This window comes from Cyprinus carpio, chromosome B25, assembly GCF_018340385.1.
Source record: "Cyprinus carpio isolate SPL01 chromosome B25, ASM1834038v1, whole genome shotgun sequence".
In the NCBI taxonomy this organism is placed as follows: domain Eukaryota; kingdom Metazoa; phylum Chordata; class Actinopteri; order Cypriniformes; family Cyprinidae; genus Cyprinus; species Cyprinus carpio.
In genome coordinates, this window is record NC_056621.1 from 13,406,201 (window position 1) to 13,427,556 (window position 21,356).

A 21,356-nucleotide genomic window follows, 5' to 3' on the forward strand; every position below is an offset into this window, starting at 1 on the left:
TATATATATATCATATATATAAAATATATTTTTTATAAATATAAATATAAATATATTTATATTATATTATATTATATTATATTATATTATATTATATTATATTATATTATATTATATTATATTATATTATATTATTATAATCATGATAATACTTATGGATTTATTGGCAGGTTTTCCTGCCAGTATTGGGTAGAAATGTTCAATTGCTTTTTGTGTCCATGACTTTAAAGTATGTGCCTATATGGGAACTGGCTTTCAAATAGAAACACCCTGAGAACTATTCACTGGAGTAAAAAGTGTGACAACTAGTCCCAGTCTCCTCTATACCAAAGACTAAATAAATATATTTAGCATTTGCTTCTGAATTAATTCTGAAGGGAACACACACCACACACAGACACACACAGATGTAAATACTCATAAATCAGATGGAAAGTAAGGGCTAATGGGACTTTGTATTTCCCTTAGTAAGGCCTCTGGCACGTTCAGTGCTGCTAGTCACTGTCACTCACTTAAAGACGGAAACTCACCCAGCGCAGCTCAATACAAATGAATCATGCATATCCCACTGTCATCAAGCAAGACTTTTCCTGTATCTGAATACAGCATTAATATTTTGACAAAGTCTTTCAAATAAGCTTAACCATCTGAAGCACATCACGCTGCATCAGTCAGAGCCGCAGATGGTATTGTTGTTCCTGCATGTGGCATGTGTTCTGATTACCTGATAAAGCACTTTGCCCTTCTCAATGACTGCGCTGCTCTGATATCAGATGGTGGCATCGGACTGCGTAATGCAGAAATTAATGCGTGCATCAATCTATACATCCTCCCATCCATTCATTCAGTATGTGCCTTTCCTTTGGCTCACTTTATGGTTTCTTCCTCTTCGCATTATCTCTGAAATGCTGCCGTCAGCTGTGTTTAATAATTAAAGGCATGTCCATCAATTCGTCCATCTTATGTAAACTATGCACAGTGCTTTTTGTCAAACCAAGGCAAAAAGTTGATGCGCTGTAAGGAAAGATACAGTAATAGTTCTGAACATATATGTGTGTTTCATAGTTTTTAGGGAATTGAAATTGAAAAGATAAGGGGGAAAAGTCCTGCAGTGTGTGTTTCTTTTTGTCAATTTGCATGTTTTTATGCTGTCCATATGCATATGCAATACTTGTATCAGCACATGCATGTACATTAAGTGCTTATACAGTGCATGTGATGCTTCTGTTGGTCTATCAGTCAGTACATCTAGCCTTTTAATAAGTTGCAGTGGCTGAGCATTGGTTGACCTCACTGTTCCCAGAATACAGATCTCTCCTTACAGCTGTGTCAGCCTGCGGCACTGAGGATGAGAGGAGACTTTGAGTCATCATCCATCACCATATATACACAATATACAGCTCACGCTGTCATTTAAGTTCCATCAGACTCGTTGGAGAGGATCGTTTGTTTGCTGGTAATGTGATAGTGTCAGTGCACAGAGGAGCTCTGCTGTCCTTCATTCATTGTTATATGTCTGCTGGAGATACATGCATGTGTTCATACTATTTAACCTTTTTGGAAAGCAAAATATTGTGCAGTTGACTAATGTTGGCATTGATGTTTCTATAGTAATGCAATTTGTGTATTTTTTTATTGGCAAGAAAATATTCAAGTATTTGTTCATAAGTGCCACTCTCTAACAGAGGAACTCTTAAACCCATATTGTTTTAAATATATATATATATATATATATATATAATATATATATATATATATATATATATATATATATATACATAATAACATATATATATATATATATAATTTATATCAGTTGTAGGCTATATAACATATATATATATATATATAATTTATATATATATATAATTTACATTGAAAATAGTATGAATAATTACAATATAATCAACCAATTATCAATTTAGCCTCATATTGCTCTGTTTTCTATTACAAAAATATCAATAACACATTACAAAAAGGTTCCATTTGTTAACTACATTAGTAACATGAACTGACAATGAATACTTTTTAAAAGCATTTATTATTATGAATGTAAATTTCAACATTTACTAATACATTATTCAAATCAAAAGTTGTATCTGTTAATATTATTTCATGGGCCTTAACTGACAATAACTAACAGTGAAAACTGTATTAATGTTAACAAAGAATGCTAACAAATGTATTGCTCATTGTTAGGTAATGTTAGTTCATTCATAACTTTAACATTAACAGTTAGGACCTGATATGATATGACAAATTAATGTTTGCATAGTAGCCTGCAATTATCATTATTATTATAATTATTCATTTATTTACATGCAAAGTCTTAAAGCGCTTAAACCCCTTCCAGCAATTTATTATTATTTTTATTGTTATTATTATTTACTTTTGTTATTTTTACATACAGAGTGTAGAATCCTGATAATTGCTGTTTGCAGCTATATTTCTTCTTCTTCTTATTATTATTATTATTATTAATATTGTAGTTGTTATCTTTACTTGTATTTTTTAGATGAAAGGTCTTAAGCCTCTTGAACCCTTATATGTATATATATATATATATATATATATATATATATATATATATCTATATATATATATATATATATATATATATATATATATATTATATAATTATATTTTAAATTAATATTTATGACCTCTTTTAAAATTGACTATATCAAAAACAGATTGGATTTCGACCATATTCTCCAAAAAAACGTTTCGTCTGAATAAATGTGAATGTGTGTCTTGAATGCCATGTAGATTGCATTGGATAAAAGTATCTGCCAAATGCATATGTCAAATATCATTTTAGAAGAACATCTAAGATTTGGCTCTTTGACACTAACATATTTTAACATTTTGATCGGTAAAAATACTTATGATATATTTGTTGTGACTTTTGTCTATTAACGTGTCAGTTTATTTCCTTCCCTCTCAGGTTCAGTGTGACTCCTCCCAGATCACATGATCGACTCGCTCAGTTTGTGACATTGTTGGCAGCGTGAAAGTCACTCTTCTTAGGTATCACATCATCAGCTGTAGCTTTCAGCCCATTTGAGAGGGTTTATGCTTTCCAAATGTCCTTGACTTAGATGTGACGGCAGTTCAAGTATCTTCTTTTCTTTTCTCAAAATTGTATTTTTAACAATTTTATTTTATTACATCATTAATTTAGTATTTTGACACAGAAACACACTGGTCGAATATGTTTCCTTTGATAATGACAAATGATCCAAGTGCTTTTTTTTTTTTTTTTTTTTTTTTTGAAGCATGAAGAGCAGAGAGTTTTGTGCCAGTGCTTCTGACTTCTCTTTCCCTCTCCCACTCTCTCTCTCCATCATTCTCTCAAGAGCAGTCAAGGACAGTCAGGTCAGAAAGGCTCAGCAGTTCCCAGCAGGCTTCTGCAGTCTTCCATGAAGCAGAGAATTCAGCAGTTTAGGGCGCCTGCGTGAATGAGTGAGTGAGTGTGTGTGTGTGTGGGTAAAAACTCCTGCAGGAAAGCTGCCTGCTGCAAAGAATGTCTCACTCACTGCCACCGAAACCAGTCCTGGCATCAGAACATCAAATAAATACAAATGAGTATGAATGCGACAGTCATAAAGATATGCATAACCAAAAACGAATGCGATAAGGTGCATAAGCCTCTTCAATATCAGCTCAAGAGCATCAAGGAGATTCACTGCAGTGTGGTGCAATGTCTCCAGGTGTATCAGTTGCAGCAGTTGCAACTATTTCTACAGGGAAAAAAAAAAAACTATTGCTTGCTCTTTAAAAATGAATTGTGTTACAAGCATGTTTCTTTTTGTGTTTTGTCGGTTGCAGCTTTTGGTAAGCGATGGAGAACTTTACTCCCCCCTTCTGTCTCTCTCTTTCTGCCTCCCCCTCTACTGTGGTGCTGACTCACTGTCACTGGCCCAGAATATGCTGTCTGCCTGCATTATACCCAGCTCACCTTCCCACCAATTAATGCCGCCTCAGCATCCGAATAAAAGCTAAGAGCAGATCATATGCTAAAATCAGATTATATCAAAATATTGAGCTTAATATTCAGACTTCAGCACTCTACTGCATGTGTGTTTGTAATTACAGTGACACATTATGCTGGGAAAAGCTGTGAATGCGTATTAACAGAGCAAAGAATTATTGTTTAAAATTATTGTGCAAAAATGTCAGCATTATTCGGACATCTCACTTTCACTCAGATATGTATTCTGCAACAGTAAATGATACCTCACACGAAGGATAGCTGGACGAGAATATGCAGCTACTGCCATCTAGTGGAAATAAGAAACTCCTGCCAGGTAACCATTTAGTGTGAACGATTAAAGGAATCGTTCGCTCAGATTGAAAAGTTACTGTTTACTCACTCTGGGTATTAAACCTCTCAGGTTAGACGCCATACTGAATTTCTATGAATTTTCTATGGCTGTGAGGGATAGACTTTGCACTGTGGCTCATGTTATTTTCATAACTCACTACTTTCAAAATTGAGTTTTTGGTTAATTGTCTGAAATAAGGTTAGACAAGCTAAAAATATATTGTTATTTTTTATTCTATATCATAAAATGCATAAAAGGCCCTTATTATTTTTAAAGCTTTTACTTGTCTTGAAAAGGGTGGTTTGTTTATAGAATATGTTTACCTTTTTACTTTTGACGATTGTATTTAGGCTTCAATATTAAGTTGTGTGTACATTTGTGAATACTAGCATGATGAACTAAATATGTAAGAATCATAACCTTATGCTGGTCACAGGACTTTTTCTGGAATATTGAAAAACAGAACTTATTTTCTAGTACAATACAAAAAAAAAATCATAACCGTATGGTCACAGAATTTAGGCCTACTTTTCTGCTATAATAATAATAATAATAATAATAATAATAATAAACGTCTTAACGTCTTACTGGGCTTTTGTCATGCAGTCAGGCCTACAAAATATGTTGTCACAGCATCACTCTATATAAAAATTTATGCAAATTGTCATTTTAGCATTTAGCTGCAAATTATGACTTTATGTTGTAGACATACAGAAAACTTTTTTTTTCTATCTGATAAACTAAGTAATCTGAGCATAATATTAGTAATATCTTCAATAATTAATCTGTATTATGAATATTTTGGGGTTTCCACGACAATATCCGAAAGGTCAGTATGTTTTTTATGTCTAATTTGATTTGATTAATGCAATTAGTGCCTATCAAATGTAATTGGGTTGGATCAGCGGTTTGGCGGGCGAACCAGCCAATCAGAGACCAGCGGGACAGTCACTCATCGTGACATCATCAACACTATATAAAGCCTTGCCGCTTGAGGTAACGTACAGAGTACTTCTTCTAACCCTAACGTTCTGTGGCTTCCTGTACGGTATTTATACTGTTTCGTCTTAAGCTTTCAGTATATTACGGGAAGTTTTCCGCGGTTCCGATGCCTATAAAAAAAGCTATAGAGTACTCTGAAGCTCGGTCTCACAGGTTCGAGTGTTTGCGCGCGGACAGTCCGACTGCCGCGAAGAGTTCAGCTCTGCTGCACGTGCGTCGGCTCTGTGGGCGTTCAGCACGCCGAGCACAGCAAATTGAGCATGGCTAACTTTTGCGGACCTCTCCACTGATCCTGCAAATAAGCCTGAGCTCAGACACTTGCTCCAGGGTTGGGTTCCTCCGAGAATGGCGTTTGATTTGTGCACGCAGCAAGCTTGTGTTAAGTGCTATGATTGAATCATGCTTGGAGCGGTTTTATTTTAGTCTAGATTGGCTGTTGTAATATCAGCTTCAAGTAAAATGATTCGTTCATTTCTGCACTCAATTATAATGTTTTAATTTCATCTGTACCTTTATGAAAACTAAACATGGGTTTACTTCAAATAATAAAAAAAATGGTTAAACTAAAGTAACCACACATTAACATGGTTTTGCTATACTAGCCATTTAGCTTCACCATGGTATTTGTGTGACTTTATTACAATGGTAATCAATAAGAACGACTACGCAGTGCACGCATACAGAGCGCGTGATCTCTGTGACGTCCTAATGTACAAAACGGACCCTCTCACCTCTGAAATAAACTGAGATGTTAGTCCTATCTGAACTGGGACATAAAAATCGCACGTTAGGTGATAATCGGAACTAAAACATTGTTTAGAAAACTCGTCCTGTCCGAAAGGGGCTGGTAAACTGCCTAAACATGTTCATCTGATGGCGCCCCGTTTGGTCTTCAATAGCCTGTGAAAACTTTTTTTTTTAAATAAACTCTGGAGAGCTACAAACTTTAACTCTTAATAAAACCCATTTAAGAACTACTGGAAGCGTTTGTCTGTTGTACTTTGAATTTTGTATAAGGTGGCTATTAAATGTATGTTTCCATGCACTATAGAAATTTAAGTTGTAGAGTTAACTAAATGTTGGCTTAAGTGATTTCTAAGTTTTCTCAGACAGCTATGTAAATTCAAACAGATCTAGTGAACCTCAAAGCACACAACTGAAATTATGTGCACCCACAAATGTGTACAAGAATGTGCGGCATCTCTGGAGAACGACTGGAGCATCAAATTTAGTTCTCAGGTACGGTGTATGCATTATGCACAAATCGAACATTTATTTTGGAAAGTCCGTAAGTATTGGGACAGCAAAGACAAAATTTCTGTTTGCTGTAGAGTCAAGAAATCTGCAGATTGTTAAAAGATGAATGAAACAAAACTACAGAATGCCACATTTTATTGTTGGATGTTTCAACACACGTTTTACCAACAGAGAAGATCAGCACTTTTAGAGTTTCATCTGATGTGAACACATGGCAACACTTCCAAATTTGAAAATACAACTTCCAACAGATTTCCTATATATATAAAAATATTACATAAAAACAAAATAAATCACCTTCTATAAATACAATAGTCAACATATGAAGTGGATCAAAACCTTTCATCAAAGTTGTCCTAAAACCAAAACAATACCTGTTCTTGTCTTAGGACAACTTGTTGACTAATGTATATATATGTATACACACACACAATCTATTGGAAGTTGTATTTTCAAATTTGGAAATGTTGCTAATACAAGACATTTACATGTTGAATCCATATTGACATTGTGTTCCATTCAATTTATTGCTCTTAACTTCAGAAACTATTACTCGTCGTTAACCTTGTACAAGACTTTCAGACTGTCTTGGGGCTTGTTTTGGTTGGAATGTTTAACAGTTGTACAAACAATGGTTTCACAGTGTACTGATAACTTTATGCATAACAGAAGTTTTTAACAGGCACAACAAATGGTAATGAGTTGTTAAAGGGATAAATGTCTTTTTTTTAACAGGGATAATCAGTTGTAAACTGTTTTTAGATAAACTACATATAGAAAACATTTTGACCATCAACACTGTCTGAAGGTTAAAAATCACTTCATCAAAAAAAAAAAAAATCTCAGGCCCTACAAAATAATAATATAAAACAGAACAGTAACAACACTATAAAAGTGTGTTTAGAGTCTGAAGCAGAATATGAAGTGTGGTTAAACCAACCACTTAATATGCTTAAAATGGCAAAAAAAAAAAAAAAATCGAAATCGATATTTAGTTATTTATTTTTACGAGTTTGATTATTTCTAACTAATAATTTCCCCCTCCATTTTTAAATGGTTTTCAGTTCCTGTGTGTGTTTGTCATGTGTCTCTGCCTGCAGCAGCTCAGAGAGGAAGAGCGGAACCCGCTCCCCATTACAGCCTACGTGTAGGCTAGAGGATTTTTGTAATAATCGACGTATCTCGTTCATTTAAAAGGGCATGTTTACAGCAACCTCAACATTTCGCCTTTTTGACACGAAAAAAGATGCTGAAGCTGGACTGATCCGCTGCCTCGGTCGAAGGAGCTGTCCACCATGAGGTGCTGATCGGCGGCCTGGCAGAACGATGGCGACGGGGAAGTGGCTTCTGTACACGGGTCTCTGTCTGTCTCTCGTCGCCTTGTGTTTCCTGTCAGTCGCGATCTCATCGGATCACTGGTACGAAACGGACGCGAGAAGATACAAGGAACGTTGCCGAGCTTTCTCGAACCGCAGGAGCGATCCGGGTTTCATTTACATCCCCAACCACAGCCTTCCACTGCGAGCCAGCCGAGCGAGCCTGGACCGATGGGAAGACCGACTGCTGCTGCATAGAAACCGGCGTCAGCTGTTCGCGATGAGCGCGGCGGATGAGTGCAGCAGACGCTACAATTCAACCAACACGGGGCTGTGGAGCAAATGCTATCGGGTGGGATTTGACCCAGACATCGAAGAGCTCATACAAAAAGGTAAAAACATCCACTTGAGCCTTATAGGAATATGTGTTGGCTAAACTGATGCAACGTTTTGTTGCTGCCATAATGAGAGCCTGGAAACTACCATTTAAAGCTAGAAGCTTGACATCTCTATTAAATGTATATAAGATGGCCTAATCGATGCATCAGAGTAAAGTGCCAATTAATTTTAATAAAAAAAAAAACCTCCTGGATGCTTTCTCAATATTGGAGATCATGAGCATCTTGGTGGTTAAACACTCAGTTGTCTATATATTGTAGTGGTTTGGATTAGTGGTCCTCAAGCTTGGTTCTGGAGTACCTGAGCAATGTGCATTCTGGATGTCTACCTTATTTAACACGATAGATTTCATCTGCTCGTTAGTAGAGGCTTCAAGATCTGAACATGGTGGTACTCCAGGACCTGGATTGAGAACCACTAATTTTGACCGTATGAGCAATACTCACTCGACCATCTGGGTAGTTTACTCATCTAAACGTGACACTTGTCCATATGCACAAGAAGGCTCAGCTCCACAGGGGACTTGGTCCACCTAATTATGAGCTTGACAACCACCACCCCAATTCTCCAGGCCCACCTTACTAAAACTGGGCATGTGTACAAGTTCTAAATATCATACTGGGTCTGGATCTAATGAAGATTTTCTTGTTTATTCCAGGAACTATTGAGCGTTGCTCCTTTATAAAGTACTATTACTCCTCCCCTGCAGTGACGCGAAAGGATCTTTCCTACAATATCACTAAGACTATCCAGCAAGATGATTGGCATGCCCTGCGTAAGTGAGACTCTTTTCGGTTTGCATCAGTGATGTCCTGTGCTTTCTTACAAAGGGGTCCTCCTACTATGGTGTAGTGTACTTATTGGGACCTCAATAAGGGTTGCATACCCTTAACAAATTCTGTTTTGGGCACATGAAGGCAACTCAATAAATGCATTTGCTATAGTATCTAATTTAAAGCAAGAGTATCAAACCTGTCTCCTAGTATTCCCATCTTCCTGCAGAGTTTGATTTAGAACGCAAGCAGGTATACTGAAGCAGGTTGGAGCTCAACTCGGAAAGAAGGTGGCCATCTTAGAGCAAGATTGGACACCCCCAGTAATTTGTTTCTTTGTTTCTCCAGATTTGCGTCGGATGACGGCTGGCTTCATGGGCATGGCACTATCCATCATTCTGTTTGGCTGGACCATTGGCATTTTGGGCTGTTGCTGGGAGCAAGGCCTCATGCATTACGTCGCCGGTCTACTCTTCCTTATGGGAGGTATGTCAATTCCTCCATGTTTATTCTCTTAAAAATGAATTGACCAAAGCTTGGTGCCTGTTCTCTAAACAACTAATGTCCCACCTCAGCTACCTTCTGCATCATCTCTCTTTGCACCTGTGTGGCCGGCATCAACTTCGAATTGTCTCGCTACCCACGTTATCTCTTCAGCCTTCCGGATGATATAAGCCATGGCTACGGCTGGTCCATGTTCACTGCCTGGGGAGGACTAGGACTGCCTCATAGCTGGGTTCTTCTGCACCCTGGCACCATCGATTCAGCCTCCCCCACCATCCCGTACCTCCTGTGCTAAGTCTCGCATGGAGAACGGAACAGTGTGCTAAAGCTTCACATGACACTTTGAACACTGACATAAACACAACTGTCCATAGACTTCGTCATGGGTATTAAAAACACAGAGGCTGTTGAAAGACATTTTGTGCTGGAAGGTGGCAAGCCATGGCTCTCAATTGATGTGCAAAAGAAGAATCTGTTATAAAAGCACATTTGTACAGTTGTATAAAAGCTTTCATCCCGACATGAGTTCAGCATGTCTTTGGTGAAGCGGTTCTTGGTGATTGTCTTTGTGTTCAGTAGACCGTGTTTGACTTTAAATATGAATTTACCTTTTCCAAGACCTTTCTGATGTATAATTACCATGAATGTCATTATGTGCTGTAGTTGTTTTCAATGTCAATAATTTCTTCATTGGAAAATAAAATGCCTCATGTAAAAAACCCTACTGCTTCTACTCAAACTACACATCGTCAGAAAAAAAGAGAGAATCAAACAGACAATGAATACTCAATTTTATTTAAGATTTCACGGTTTCAGACCAGCAGAAAATGGGTCAATTATTTTCTTTTAGCGCTTTATTTTGTATTAAATGATCTCAGCAGCATGTTGAACCCAAATGTTGGACTACATTGATTTTTTTCCTGAAAGAATGAGTGATTGCGTTTGATAAATACTGTTTAGTATGGCCACACAGATGAAAAAAGAAAGAGTAGAAATCATTTGAAGGCCTTGGAATGGCGGCATGTTAGTGTGTGCCCATCTTCACGCTTTCAACACTCATATTATCTGCAATCATGCCTTGACACGTCTCCTTTGTTACCATCCTTCCCTAGGATCCAGACTCGATTCATGATTCATACCTTGTATGAATGGCGTATTCTATAGGCAAGCCAATAAATGCTTCTAAAGTGGTCTTTCTCGCTTCTCTTCATGGGAATGAAGTTGCTTACTGTAGACTTAGCCTAAGATTAGAGAAGGTACTACTCTGTGATTAATGGAGTCCCTTCTAATGAGGACCAGGGTTTGGATTCTACTAATGCACTCAAACATCTCACCTTTGGCTTCACAAACATTAAATGTGTAAGAAGCCGAGAACATATTATAATCCATTTCCTTCAAGTGGTGGTGAGACCTAACGTACGGGAAGTGTAAAGATTCACAGTATTAAATTACAGTCTGTACCTTGGACGAAGGAGTGACGCCAATCAGACACGTTATTCGTTTAAGCACATTCCATTTAGCCATTGTTAGTCACATGTACACATCAGTGCTCACGGTTTCCTCTGCACATTTCAGTATTAGACACTTATTTTCCCCCAGAATCTAATGTGAAGGTGTGTGTAAATATGTGTTAGGACCCTCAGTTTCTGTCTCAATCATTACCCTGCACTGATGGTGCTCATCATATGTGTGCCTTCAAAAAAAACTGATAACAGACAAACAAATCCTGATGGGGAAGGGATGGAGAGGGAAAGAGTAGAAAGACAAGAGCTTATGTTATGTTATTAATGGAAGGGGTATATTTGCAGTTTCATATTTGTGATGCAGTTAAATTGAGAGAGGGTTGTCTTTAGTGACGGTCAATACCGGCACTCTGTAGGATGTCTGTGGCCGTCTGTGCTGGGGGTCTGAAGGCTGTTTGAAAACCTGGAGGTGGGGAGTGGAACTGATTTGGGTTGAGTGTGGGAGGAGGGAGGTAAGGGGCCCAGGCGGCTCTGTGTAAGGACAGTTGGGCGGCCGCGTCCAGGAGGCTGGTGTGCGGGGGCTGTGGGAGTGCGCTGGAGCTGGGCGGTCCGTCCATCTCTGTGAGCGCCTGAAGTGACTTGAGCCAGTGTGGCGGATTGTCATCCTGGAGACAGTCCAAACTGTTGCCTGTGGATGCTGGGATACCTGGAGTTCACAAAAGGATATGAATGAGTACTATTACCGATGAAGGTTTTATCCAAAACCAGAGGGTTAACAAAACACTAATCGCACCTGTGATGATGGCGGGGTCCATCCAACTGGCCGTACTGTCCCAGCTGAGGCTATGCGAGACTCCAGTTGAGCCGACCGGCACCCCGATGTGGTTCACACTGGAAGTGGAGGAAGAGGAGGAGGAAGAGGTAGAGTTCGGGAGGCCTCCGAAGTTGATGTTGATATTTGGTAGGAGCGCTCGCAGCCCGTCCTGCCACTCTTTCACATTTAAGCTTTCCACAGAACCATTGTTTTCTGAAAGAGCAAGAAATTAATGAAAAAACATGAGAATTGAAACTCTGTGGCGTCCTTAAAGGGATAGTTCACCCAAAAAAGAAAATTTGCCTGGTTTACAAGCAGAAGAACGCTGGCTCCTGCATCAGCAGCACCATATGCATACACTATTGTACTCTCCTGAACATGCGTCGAAGACTGACACGGAAGAGAAGAAATTGTTGAATAAAGTTATTTTTGTTTTCTTTGCGCACAGAAAGTATTCTCGTAGTTTATTAACATTACCGTTGAACCACGGATGTCACATGGACCATTTTTACGATATCTTCACTACCTTTCTGGGTCTTGAATGTGTCAGAAACCTCTCAGATTTAATCAAAAATATCTTAATTTGTGTTACGAAGATGAACCCTTTGTTCTTATGGGTTTGGAACGAAATGAGGGTGAATAATCTCAAAGTCTATGTGAAACTGATTTGCAAACAATTTCATGTGAAATGGGATAATCAACAACTCAAAGTCTATGTGAAACTGATTTGCAAACAATTTCATGTGAAATGGGATAATCAACAAGAAAAAAAAAGTTTAAAGATGACCAGTTTCATCTAAATGTTATTTCTATACAATTAAAGTATTTATTAAATGCTATTTATATTAATTATAATAATAGCTTTTTAAAATATTTTAATTTTAATTTTAGTTTAGTATTTTTGTTGTGCTTTTTAAAAATATTTCTATTTAGCTTTATTTCTGTTTCAGTTTTAGGCAATCTGGAAGTAACTTTTACTTCTTTCAGTTGCCAAAGCAATACTACTTAAGTTTATGTTTTTTATTTATTGGTTATATTTCACTTTATTCAAACTTGATTTCAATTACCGAAAATAATTTTTAATAGTTTTAGTTAATAACAACACTGAAGATGACCACAGTTCACTCTCATAAAGGGCTCAGGGGCACAAGCTGAATTAGCCATTAAGGGAAAATAAAATTACAATTAAAATGCAACTCAGTGCAAAAAAAACAATAAACATACTGGGAATGAGTTCAACAACTTGTTTGTATTTGGATCAGTGGGCTACAACTGTAGCCCTACTTAGACCAGGTGTTTTAACACACACACAGGTGTTTTAAAAAAAAACTGGAGTGCACAAGACAGATGCATCCCCTAACCTGATATAGGAATCCCCCCAAGGCCGGTGCTGTGGTACTGGGCCGGCATGCTCAGGTCTAAGAAATGGCTGTGCACAGCTGAGGCCGTGTGGTTCAAGTGTGTGTGGTGATTGCGGGTGGGAAGGCCCATCCAGGGGTGGCGTGCGGCCATGTGTTGGGGCAGGCTGAAGGAGTTATACAGGCCTCTGTGTTGGAGGTGAGGAAGGCGCTGTTGGCCGTTGGGGAGGCTGGTCTGGTGGGAAGAGGGGTTGGGAGAGAGGGGGGGATGCTCCTGGACTGACAACTCTTTCTCTATGAGGTCGGCCAGGGCCTTCCGTGTGACGTCAAATGGGTCGAAGCCGAGGTCATCGTCCTGCTGCTGCTGCTTGGCCGAAGAGCCAAAACCGAAGGCCGCCTGCCAATCAGTGGAGGACGACACTGGGATAGTGTCTGCAAAAGGAAGAGAGTTTGGTGTGTTTAGCTCCGCACATACTGCAATCTTATTGGTCCACTACACAGCATTCACTGTACAGGCCTACCTGAGGTGAAAAGGCTCTGTGGTTCTGGAGTCATGGGCCAGTCAGAGGCTCCCTGTGGTAAACTGGAGAAAGGGGGCAGACCGCTGGGGATGGGGTTGGGATGTCTGAAATTGCTGTTGTCTGAGAAAAGAGACTGAGACTCTGCTGCCGCCCCCTCGAAGGGTGAGCGCGCTGTGAGTTCGGCCATGCTGATTGGCACAATGAGGCTGGGTTTAGTAAGGCCGGGTGGAGGAGATGGGGAATCGCTACTGGATGTCTGTCAAACCAAATACAGACAGATGGATCAAAAAAAAAAAAAAAAACACAGTAATAATTCTTAGAGAGTTTTTAGCACTCACCTGTGATATATTTTCCCCGTTTCCTATACTTATGGGTTCTGATGGGTTGCCAATTGGACTGAAATAAAAGCACAGTGTGATAAGCATGCACCAAAACACACAGGAAGAAAAAAATCACTTGATATGAAACGTATGTTGTTGTGTATCAAAGCAACTACTGGCTAGGCTTCTGCAGTACAGTACCTGGTAGGCTCTAAGGCTGAAGGGAAGGGTGGAAGGCCTGTGTTCTGTTCTGTTCCCTGTTCAGGGTCTGGTTCGTCTGGAGTCATGTGGTCTGAGTCTGTTAGGCAGTCTAAAAGAGGAGGGGACTTGCGATGCTCTGTGGTTAAACCGTTAACCATTTTCCCATAGTTCTGTAATGAGGGCCACCCTTCTTTATTGGTACTATTGGGTCTGGGGGAAAAATGTGAAAGTTAAAAATGGAAATCACATTTCTCATAGAAAAGAAAAACTTATATAATAATTAAATGTATAAATTATTCAAAAGTTTGGAGTCAGTAGGTTTTTATTAAATAAATGCTTTTATTTAGCAAGGATGCATTAAATTGATCAAAATTAGCATTAAAGACATTGAGAATGTTTAAAAAAAAATATTTCAAATAAATGATGTTCTTTTAAACTTTTTATAAATCAAAGAATCCTAAAAAAAAAAAAAATCAGGATCATGTGACACTGAAGACTGGAGTACCGGTAATGGCTGCTGAATAAGTATATTTAAAATACAAGGAATAAATTATTTTCAAATAGATTTAAAAAAGCATTTTAATTGTAATTTCACAATATTATTGTTTTTTATTGCATTTTTTGATCAAATAAACGCTGCCTTGATAAGCATAAAAAACTTTTTTCAAAAACATCTGAAAATCTTACCGTCAACAAACGTTTGAATGGTAGTGTGTGTGTATATATATATATATATATATATATATATATATATATATATATATATAAATATAAAGAAAATTCATTACTACTTAGCCATAAGCCACATTCATTGTCAATTCTAAATATGAATATGTTCATATGATTGGGCAGATGCAAAAATGAAATTCAGGAGAAAAACAACACCTCTGAGTGGAGTTGGGTTTGCTCTTCGACTTCTCCCCACTTGCTGAGGTTTGTAAAAAGTTGGGGTTTGCTTTGTAAAGGTCTTGGAGTAGTTTTTGTTCATACTCTTGATGTTTCCCAGCCTGAAAACAATTTAAACATAGCAGTCAAACAATATCCAGAATAACAAAAAACAGACAGCAAAACGTTTTCTAAATGCTTTTTTCTGAAGTGATTGATCTGTACACAAATTTGCTCACCTGCATTTCTTCTTTTGTAAAACTAGCCGCTTCATCCCCTAGTTCGTGTAAATACATGCAGTCCGGTTTAGGACACTGCATGCTTTTGAGAAAATAACTGCAGTACTTTGTTGTACCTAAAGAAGCCTTGAGACAAAACAGTGACAGACAAGTATTTTAAAAACAAACAACTTCAAAGTGACAGAATACACAATAAACATTTAACACAGACATAATATGCTTAACGTTTGATAATTTTGTAAATAGCTTACATTGTGATGGATTAGCACTTACCTTGAGTGTTCTACCATCCACTATGACATTGTTCACACACTGTATTGCTCTAAGGGCATCATCTGAACGAATGTAAGTTACATAGGCACTGGCACTAGGACCCTGTGGAGTGAAAGATCAAAATAAATATAAATAATAATAAGTGTGTGTTTTCTTTATTCTACTCTTTTGCTGTAGCCTTAAGCCAGAGACATTTTCACAGGCGCTGAATGCACAGGAAGCATGTGAGCATCATGTTTCATAACTAAGATCACATGTGGCTTTTCTTACCTGTGAACCTGCATATGATGTGCTGTTATTGATGACCACTTTATGGATTTTGCCGAACTTTCCAAAATATTCTGGGCGTTTTAAAACCTGAGAAGTAATTAAAGTAAGAGTGATTCTTCAAATGAATTATTGCATTAAACACAAAACAGACACTTCACTGAATTATGCCCACTCATTATACAATCAAACTGTGAAATGACTCTGAGGGATGAAACTTCCTTTTGTTCAGCAAAATGTAAATGACTCGCTGATGACAACACTATTTTTGAGCTATTCCCATTTACCTCCAACAGGAAGTGACACATTTCTCACTGATATGATATGGCCAAAGGGTGGAGCGGATTTTACATGATCAGAGATTTAAATACACATACACTGAGGTTAAATACATTACTGTTCAAACGTTTGTAATCAGTACAAATTAAAAAAATTAATTACCAATTTAATTGGACACTACAATTTAAAAGGTTGGGGACAGTATGATTTTTTTTTTAAAGAAATTAATACATTTATTCAGCAAGAATGCATTAAATCTATTTAAAATGACATTTATATTACAAAATATTTCTATTTCAAATAAATGTTCATCTTTTGAGCTTTCAGTTTATCAGTGAAAATTTGTTTCTGCGTTGAACTGTTTTCAACATTGATAATTAGAAATGTTTCTAGAGCACCAAATCAACATATTAGAATGATTTCTGAAGGATGATGTGACATTGAAAACTGGAGTTAAGGCTGCTGAAAATTCAGCTTTGCATTTGCATTGCATTAAGTTACATTTTATATATTACCCTAAATTTTTTTTAAAAAGATAACAATTCACAATTTTTACAATTTTTTCTAACCTACCCTGAACTTTTGAATGGTAGTGTATATTTAAATGTATTTATTAGTTATTTATTATCTAGTGATTCATTAAAATGCATTAAAATAAATGCAATAAAATAAATTATAATGACTCATTCAATTATTACATATAAATAATTGTACAAAAAAAAAAGTAAGTTCATAATTCAGTACATCCAAAGAGTAGTTATAAAAATAAAAAAAAGACAATGGCATTGTCTAACATGAGCATTCACCTCCGCATCTGCGAGTCTTTGAGAAAGTCCCACGACGAACACGAGGTTCCGCTGCACCACACGGACACTGGCCAGGTGCTTGCGGTTCTCTGTTACCTTCTGCTTCTTTTCGTTCTGCTTCTGCTTCTTCTCGTTCTTTATCCTCTGGATCTCCTCTTGTGACAGCGGTTTGTATACTGCCGGATCCTCCGGATAAGGCTACAGAACACACAGAGAGAGCACAGTTACCTCATTTGAACCTGCATCTGAGGGGTGGCAATCTCAAAGAAATCTCCAAATAGGTCAAGTTTTCAGGCTGACACCATCACAGTGATTCAAATGATACTTACCTGGCAGGGGAGACACCATGATCAAGAAGGTGGTTCACCCAGAGCGAGGCTCGGTCATTGCAATCCGGCCGTGCTGACCCTTGCGAATTCCCCAAATGTGGGAATCTCAAGTGCATAATTTATTGTAGTGGGGGACTGCATTCGCGCACTGCCCTGAAAGATTAGGGGGCAGTCGTGGCCTATTGGTTAGAGAGTCTGGCTTGAAACCCAAAGGTTGCGGGTTCGAGTCTCAGGTCCGGCAGGGATTGTAGCTGGGGTGAGTGAATGTCCAGCGCTCTCAATACTACGACTGAAGTGAGACCCTTGAGCAAGGCACCTAACCCCCAAATGCTCCCTGGGTGCCGCAGCATTGGCTGCCCACTGCTCCGGGTAAATTCCGAGCATGGGTCACCATACTTGGCCACAAGTCACCTCCTTTCCTTTCCTTCCAAATGAACCACACTGCGTTTACACTTGGGAAGTGTGGTTTGCCAAGAAAGTGGCGCAATACACTTTAGCCACAATTGCATAATCAGGCTTGATAACCTTAAGGCTGGTTAATCAGATGGTATTGACCACCTAAAAATATATAGGCATAACAATATATCTTTTTATATTTAACAATACATTCACACTAACAATAAATATTATATTTCTTGATCTGTGATTTTGAACTGATTTTGCCTCAGGAGCCAGATAGTTTGTTGGGCGTTAAGTGGCGACCCAACACAGTAGCAGAATTAACAAACAAAACACCCAAAAAAAAAAAAATTCGTTCAACACAAAAAAAAAAACAAAAAACTTTTGTTCATCTTTAAAACACAAATGAAGATATTTTTAATGAAACCTGAGAGATAGCTGTTTCTACACTGATAGTCCATTCCACTAAATCTTTGATGCTATAAAAAGTTTCTAAAGAGATCTGCATAGATCAAAGATTAAATCTGTTCATCATATAAAATGATCATGCTTTCAGAAGACCTGGATGAAACCACTTGTTTCATATGGATTAGTGGAATAGACTGAAAAGAAATCTCCATTTAAAAAATATACATATATATATACATAATGAAAGAAAGTCGTATGGGTTTGGAACAACATGAGGGTGAATGGGAAAAAAAATCCATGTTCACATAAAATAATCAAATCACATATCAACATTAAAACAAAAAACAACACTAAAAACAAACATCAAACTCTAAAAACAAACAACAAACTTATTAATACTTACTGAATATTAAAAAAAAAAAAAACAAATTTATATCTAATAGGTAATAATATCAAATTCATTTAATATTACTGATTAATTTAATATTAGTAGAAAAACAAATAAAATTGTCTTTATAGTTTGAGTGTTTGCATTTCTGTTCTTGGCAGCCAAATATTCACATAACAAAACACATTTTAGCGCAAACCATGCTGTATTTTCTTTAACATTTGTGACTGAAGATGCACTGAACAAAAAAAAAAAAAAAAAGTAATTTCTCATCCCTTTTATTTTGCTATACAAACTATCCATGATTAAACAGGTTTTTATATTAGATGTTAGTTGGGTTTCATTATTTGCATTTAACATAGTTTTCTCCTGCTGTTCGTGAAACAACAGATGAGAACCACTGTTTTAGATATCGCTATCAGCCATATGGGCATCAACTACCTGAGAAAGTGCACATCAAGGACAGCTTCTCATATACAGTGTAACGTTGTCCCAACAGCAACGTTGACATTTCGACAAACAAGTAGTCAATCACAACCATCAGAAGTTGTATATAAGTTTCGAGCAGAATCGTACCTTTCTGCAAGCAGGGCAGAGGCCATTCTCGTCTGTGCGGATGCGGTGCCAGCAAAAGCGGCAGATTTGGTAGCCGCAGGTGCAGGGGAAGAAGTTGACGTCGTCGATCTCCAGTGGTTCCATGCACAGTGGGCACTCCATGGGGTCTTCTTTCAGCTCGGGACTGCGGGACATCCTATCGTACAGCAAGTTTGGGAGAGTCTCTGGCAAGTCGGCCGAAGGGCTGATGCAAAGTCAAGGCAAGTAGATTTGATTTAAATGTGGCATTGTGTATGATGACAATACAGTACATAAATGCTCTTGTTAAATTATTCATATTGTACAATGGCACACAGTTAGCTCAAAACAAAGTGAATAGCCATGCCAAATTAATACAGTCAGCTGTCATGGGCTCATAACAGTCCAAAACATCAAGCTACCACAAAAAGCACATTAAGCCCTTTCATGTTTCTCTCATTACAATCAGTCGGCCCAGTTGTCTACAAACATGCTGATGTATTAGGATTGCAGAATAGGACCACTGGGTCACATTAGAGATGACTGAAAGTCAGGTATTCACAGTCTATAGACAGACTCGAATATCTAATTTACAATATTTCCATTTAAAATAAACGATTTTTGCGGATTTTTACAGCCAATGTTGTATTTAGCACAAAATACTAAAGCTTTCTATCTAAATGAATTGCGAATAACATAAGATTCAGTATCTCTTTTGTCCAACCCTGACATTTGTATCACAACAAATGCATGTTTAAAAGAAGTAGCTAATATTTTCCTCACGAAAATACGCATTCTAAAAAGCATATATTAAATTAAATCAGCGAAAGCATGTATTAAGCATTCACACATTCGCAATCTCTGATCGAAATAGTTTAGATTCGTAGACCTCCGTAGAGCCTGTTTCGGCTTTAAATTGACATTAATTAAATAAACAACACACTGAATCCTATTTCGAAGTCTATGAATTATTATTGAAATCGCAATTATTGACATCTCACATCGTACATGTCTAGCGGCGCGTCAGTCGCGCTGAAAGCCGGTCAGGTGTCTCCGCAGCTGGGACAGACTTCAACTGACGTACGGCACAAACCACAACGCCTAAAAACATTTAATTTACCCTCCAACAACAAATAACACACAAACTTAAAAGCGCGGATATTTTTAAATGATTGAAAGTTAATAAAACGACTTTCCCTCCATATATATTTAGTCGACAACGAGTGTTTTCTGAACGTTTCTATTTTGCGGCCTACACAGAGATAAAGCCTGCGACTCTCCTACTGAACGGCCCGGCGACCAGAGGAGGAACCGCCGCCTGTCCACCTTTTACTTCATCCTTCACTTAAAATAAGGGGTTTATTTTTTAACCACGGGGTTAGTCTGCTTCAACACACATATACAACCCTAATACCGATGTAGTAGTTATAATTGGGTGCTCTGATCGCGATTAAAGCAGTTGTTTTGTAGGGTACTCACTTCTACTAGCTGGTCCTGTATTGCAGGGATTCCACTCCAAGGGATATTCACTCTAGTTTAGGCGGGGGTTCTGCCTCTCAACTCATCAGATGTGCCTGTCAGATAGTTTGGAATGAGCACTACTCCACAGCTCAGATGTTCAAAACTGATTAGATGTTTTCCTACTCAGTTTTACTGTTTATTTAGGTAGCAGATTTTTACCACCATCTTACACTGAAATGAGGAGGGAATACAGTAACCAGTCAGCGCTCACTGAGTTTGCGTAAGATGCGGGGCACAATGCATTGTGGGAGATGTAGTTTATTTTGTCATCATAAGTTTTGACATCAGTAATGTACTACAGTCACCACGAGGGGCGATACAAATCGATCACGTCACATTTATGTGCACTTAGAAAAAAAAAAGTTAAAAGTATTTACTTTAAGTTTAAAATTTGCTTTTGTTATTGTAACAGTTATAAAAATTTAAATGAAATATTTAACTAAATACTTTTATAAGACAATTTCTTTTAGATTTTATTCACATTTTACTTATTTGAAATTCACCCAAATGGTAATGTTAAATGTAACTTTTTTAAATAGTATAATTTAATGTATTCTCTCAGTTAATATTATAAAAAAAAAGAATTACATTTTAAAAGATATTTAAAATTTAAAAAGATGGTATTTTACAGTTTAAACATTAACTTAAATTTTATATCATCACTTCTTTTTAGACATTTACTCAAATAGCAATGTTATATGTAACTTTTTTTAAAGTACAGTTTAATGTACTC

The 21,356-nt window shown here is 37.5% G+C and overlaps 2 protein-coding genes and 1 non-coding gene across 3 annotated transcripts; 2 read left to right on the forward strand and 1 right to left on the reverse strand.

Annotated features, from left to right (window-relative positions):
- The first annotated feature begins 7,475 nt into the window (after positions 1 to 7,475).
- On the forward strand, positions 7,476 to 10,246 carry LOC109087358 (transmembrane protein 178B-like). The gene is made up of 4 exons (XM_019101568.2): positions 7,476 to 8,295; positions 8,961 to 9,077; positions 9,424 to 9,561; positions 9,651 to 10,246. The coding sequence occupies exons 1-4, from the start codon at positions 7,914 to 7,916 to the stop codon at positions 9,872 to 9,874; spliced, it is 861 nt and encodes a 286-aa protein (XP_018957113.2). The 5' UTR covers positions 7,476 to 7,913; the 3' UTR covers positions 9,875 to 10,246.
- A 107-nt stretch (positions 10,247 to 10,353) lies between these two features.
- On the reverse strand, positions 10,354 to 20,844 carry LOC109087359 (CCR4-NOT transcription complex subunit 4-like). Its single transcript, XM_042752621.1, has 13 exons — positions 20,582 to 20,844; positions 19,106 to 19,328; positions 17,006 to 17,203; positions 15,924 to 16,010; positions 15,654 to 15,755; positions 15,381 to 15,506; positions 15,142 to 15,263; positions 14,257 to 14,466; positions 14,074 to 14,131; positions 13,736 to 13,991; positions 13,218 to 13,646; positions 11,836 to 12,069; positions 10,354 to 11,748 (listed from the first exon to the last, which is right to left on the reverse strand). Exons 2-13 carry the CDS (start codon positions 19,277 to 19,279, stop codon positions 11,429 to 11,431), a joined length of 2,316 nt encoding a protein of 771 aa, XP_042608555.1. The 5' UTR covers positions 19,280 to 19,328; positions 20,582 to 20,844; the 3' UTR covers positions 10,354 to 11,428.
- Positions 17,327 to 17,490, forward strand: LOC122142523. The gene has a single exon (XR_006158654.1). It is a non-coding gene; the product is annotated as a U1 spliceosomal RNA (small nuclear RNA).
- Positions 20,845 to 21,356: the final 512 nt, after the last annotated feature.